Source organism: Pollicipes pollicipes, unplaced genomic scaffold (assembly GCF_011947565.3).
Source record: "Pollicipes pollicipes isolate AB1234 unplaced genomic scaffold, Ppol_2.1 Scaffold_3087;HRSCAF=3621_pilon_pilon_pilon, whole genome shotgun sequence".
NCBI classification, from domain to species: domain Eukaryota; kingdom Metazoa; phylum Arthropoda; class Thecostraca; order Pollicipedomorpha; family Pollicipedidae; genus Pollicipes; species Pollicipes pollicipes.
This window is the reverse complement of record NW_023596225.1, coordinates 19,431,962-19,434,860: the sequence shown is the minus strand read 5'-3', so window position 1 is coordinate 19,434,860 and position 2,899 is coordinate 19,431,962. Positions and strand designations below refer to the sequence as shown.

Below are 2,899 nucleotides of genomic sequence, written 5' to 3'. Positions count from 1 at the left end.
ACCCCTCCGTGCAGTTCCCACACGTCAGTGTCCGAGGCGTCAGGTACCGTCAGCGGCGCATCGCCGGCATCTTCGTACGACGCGATGGCGACCAGCTTCGTGAGTAGCCGTTAGATGACGTTAGGTGTTTTGAGAGCTGGGTGCGCGATTGGCGAAACCGTATGCTTGTTGTGGAAAAGGTTGCGATCCACCTACCTAAGACCAATCGAACGGGGTTACGAGGGACACATAGTGATGCTGCCTCTGCCCCACACCTGTTCCGGTCGGCTACCGTCAATTATGAGTGGTGTACTCTAGTGTTAAAAGGACAATATATATATATATATATATATATATATATATATATATAAATACTTATATAAGCTATTGCATACACATATTGCAAACACCGACCTGTAACGAATTGCCTCGGTATGTTGTTATTGCACGCCAAAACAAAGACCAACAAGGTAGCATTGAATTTTTAACGCGAAAATCGGAGTAAAGCCACGGTAGATACACCCACCACATTGACCCATTACACCCCCATGCCAGCAGTTAAACGTGTGAACCTGTCACCACACGAGGCGGCGATCGCCAGCTCCATGTCACGTACGATGGCCAGGCTCCTGTCTCCATTCTGTCAGGCTGTATTTCTGTTGTTTGTTCCTTTTTCAAACAAAATTGGGCAAATCTCGGACCCAACTTTTGATGTGCCTTCATTCTCGGTTATTCTTCGACGTCAGTTTAGTGGCCTCCAAATCAAACTTGACAAGTCAAACAGCCGGTATTGTTAAGTCCAGTGATGCTTTCTGACGGGTCTGCGCCGACAAGCGGCCTGACAGACGGGCTCGATATTGGGCCTCCCCAGCCGTCACTTCTCGCTTCATCCCCAGTGTTTACTGATGGTGTCGGCCGCCGCCTGCGGCCTCGGTGCCGACGCCCGGCCGCAGTACGACAACTTCAACACCATCTCCTACATCTCCGGCTCGGACGCGCAGGCGACCATCATCGAGGAGGAGAACCAGCCGAACGGCGGCCTTGGCAACTACGTCTACAGGTGTGACAGCCCCCCCCCCCCCGCCGCTGCATGCTCGCGGATGGGTGGGGCTGCACGGACTGGATGTTAGAGAGGGCCACGCGCTCCCGCCTGTATTGGTGACCCAGCTCAATTGTTTGCCATGTTTGTTACTCATTTCTTAGTTTTGCCCTATTCCTGTGTTCAATTTGCGTTTGTCATCTTTTATAGCGTTAAAGAGCTGGCGGTAACCTTTGTGTCAAGACATGCAATGTTATCTATTTGTTAAGGCCGCCAGTTATGCCGTGAAAGCGCTCAATTTTGGCTCCGTTCCGATAAAAACATATGCATTGATTTACCCATTATCGAACTATCTCAGTGTTCAGAGCCGGCCTGTGCCACGGCCTATCTAAGCTACCGCCGCTGCCGCCGCCGGCAGGTATACGACCTCGAACGGCATAAGCCAAAACGAGGAAGGCATTTTCGAGCCGGGCACCGAGCCGGAGACAGGCGACATGGAGGTGGCCGGCTCCTACAGCTACGTCGACCCCAGCGGCATCACGCGCACCGTCACATACACGGCTGGCGTGGACGGCTTCCGCGCGCAGGGCGACCACCTCCCGACGCCGGTGCCGACCCAGTACCCGCTACCGCAAGTACCGGCGCGCGACGGCGGCGGCGGCGGCGGCGGTGGGGCGGCGCTTGGGGGCCAAGGATTCGGCGCCGGCCGCTGACTGGCCTCACTGGCAGGGGGCACGTGTGCTGGCGGAACAGTGAACGGACGGCGGGGAGCTGCGACGGCATTATCGCGACTGATGACTGATAGGATGCAGACGGGAGGATCGGGTTGTATGTATCGCGGGGATGTGTTTGGCCGGTCATGATGCGAAGCGAACGTGCTCGGTTTGCGAAGAGATATGCTTGCTCTTGTCTCTCCAAGTGCGTGACGCGTAATTGGTTAAAGACAATATCCACGTAGGGTTTGCGGCAGGTTTAGTTCGCAAAATAAGTCGGAGGTGGGAGTGGGGCAGTGAAAAATGATGAAAGCAATCACCAAAATACGACAAAAACTGATTTACTCCCGGATTTGGTCCACTTTCTTCCCAACGTTCTGCGGGGTCTGAACCACCGGCTGAATAGGAAAAAGCATACCCCCGGTTTGCAGTCAACGTTTCCAGCATGGGTAGAAGCAGACGTGCCTCGGTATTGTTTCCCAAAAGCTTCATTTCACCATCCCTTAGAGCAAGTTGCTGTCAATATTGCAGTGTTTTGTGCATTTATCACCTATAGCACTGAAGACGCAGTTCACCATCCAAAACGACCATTCAAACATTGGTATTGTGCATTATCAAATACAACCTTAAAATGACGAAAACTTTTGCTTTTTCGCATAATGATTCGTCTAAAACTTATCGTTTTCGCGTGGTCGGGTAACGAGAAAACATTTTCCTTTCAAATGATGTTGTATGAATGATTACACCTCCCTGCGTTCCTTATGAACACTTTTGTGGATAAGTGCTTTGTCTATTTTCGTCACATCCAGAGTTATCAACCAACTGCCAATACATTCGCAGAGTAGAAATGGGGCAGAATCTGAAGCAAAATGGCAAATACCTAGGCTCTCATCTCAAAGGCGACACAACGAATGCCTGAATCATGCCGTGCCAAACGACATGAGGCGAAACCTAGAAAAAGTAAGAGAAATAAAAAAATGGGACAAAGGAAGACGAACAAAAACTGAAATGGGAAGAAAGTATGCCGCTCTATTATAATTCGTCGTTTCCGCCTTGGTGATTTTCATTAAAGGGAACGTTCACATTTCAAGATGTTGAACAAGGCGTGAGATATCATGAAACAAGCTCTCAAAACTATTGGTATACTTTTTTGGTGGAAAAGACTGCT

The 2,899-nt window shown here is 50.6% G+C and overlaps 1 protein-coding gene across 1 annotated transcript; it reads left to right on the top strand.

Annotated features, from left to right (window-relative positions):
* The first annotated feature begins 37 nt into the window (after positions 1–37).
* On the top strand, positions 38–2,125 carry LOC119114865 (flexible cuticle protein 12). Its single transcript, XM_037238921.1, has 3 exons — positions 38–99; positions 876–1,039; positions 1,437–2,125. Exons 1-3 carry the CDS (start codon positions 85–87, stop codon positions 1,729–1,731), a joined length of 474 nt encoding a protein of 157 aa, XP_037094816.1. The 5' UTR covers positions 38–84; the 3' UTR covers positions 1,732–2,125.
* The last annotated feature ends 774 nt before the right edge of the window (positions 2,126–2,899 follow it).

Bases quoted from the DNA above. Each gene is read 5' to 3' on its own strand.
- LOC119114865 (XM_037238921.1), top strand. The intron at 1,040-1,436 runs GTGTGACAGCCC...CGCCGCCGGCAG, and splicing joins CTTGGCAACTACGTCTACAG to GTATACGACCTCGAACGGCA.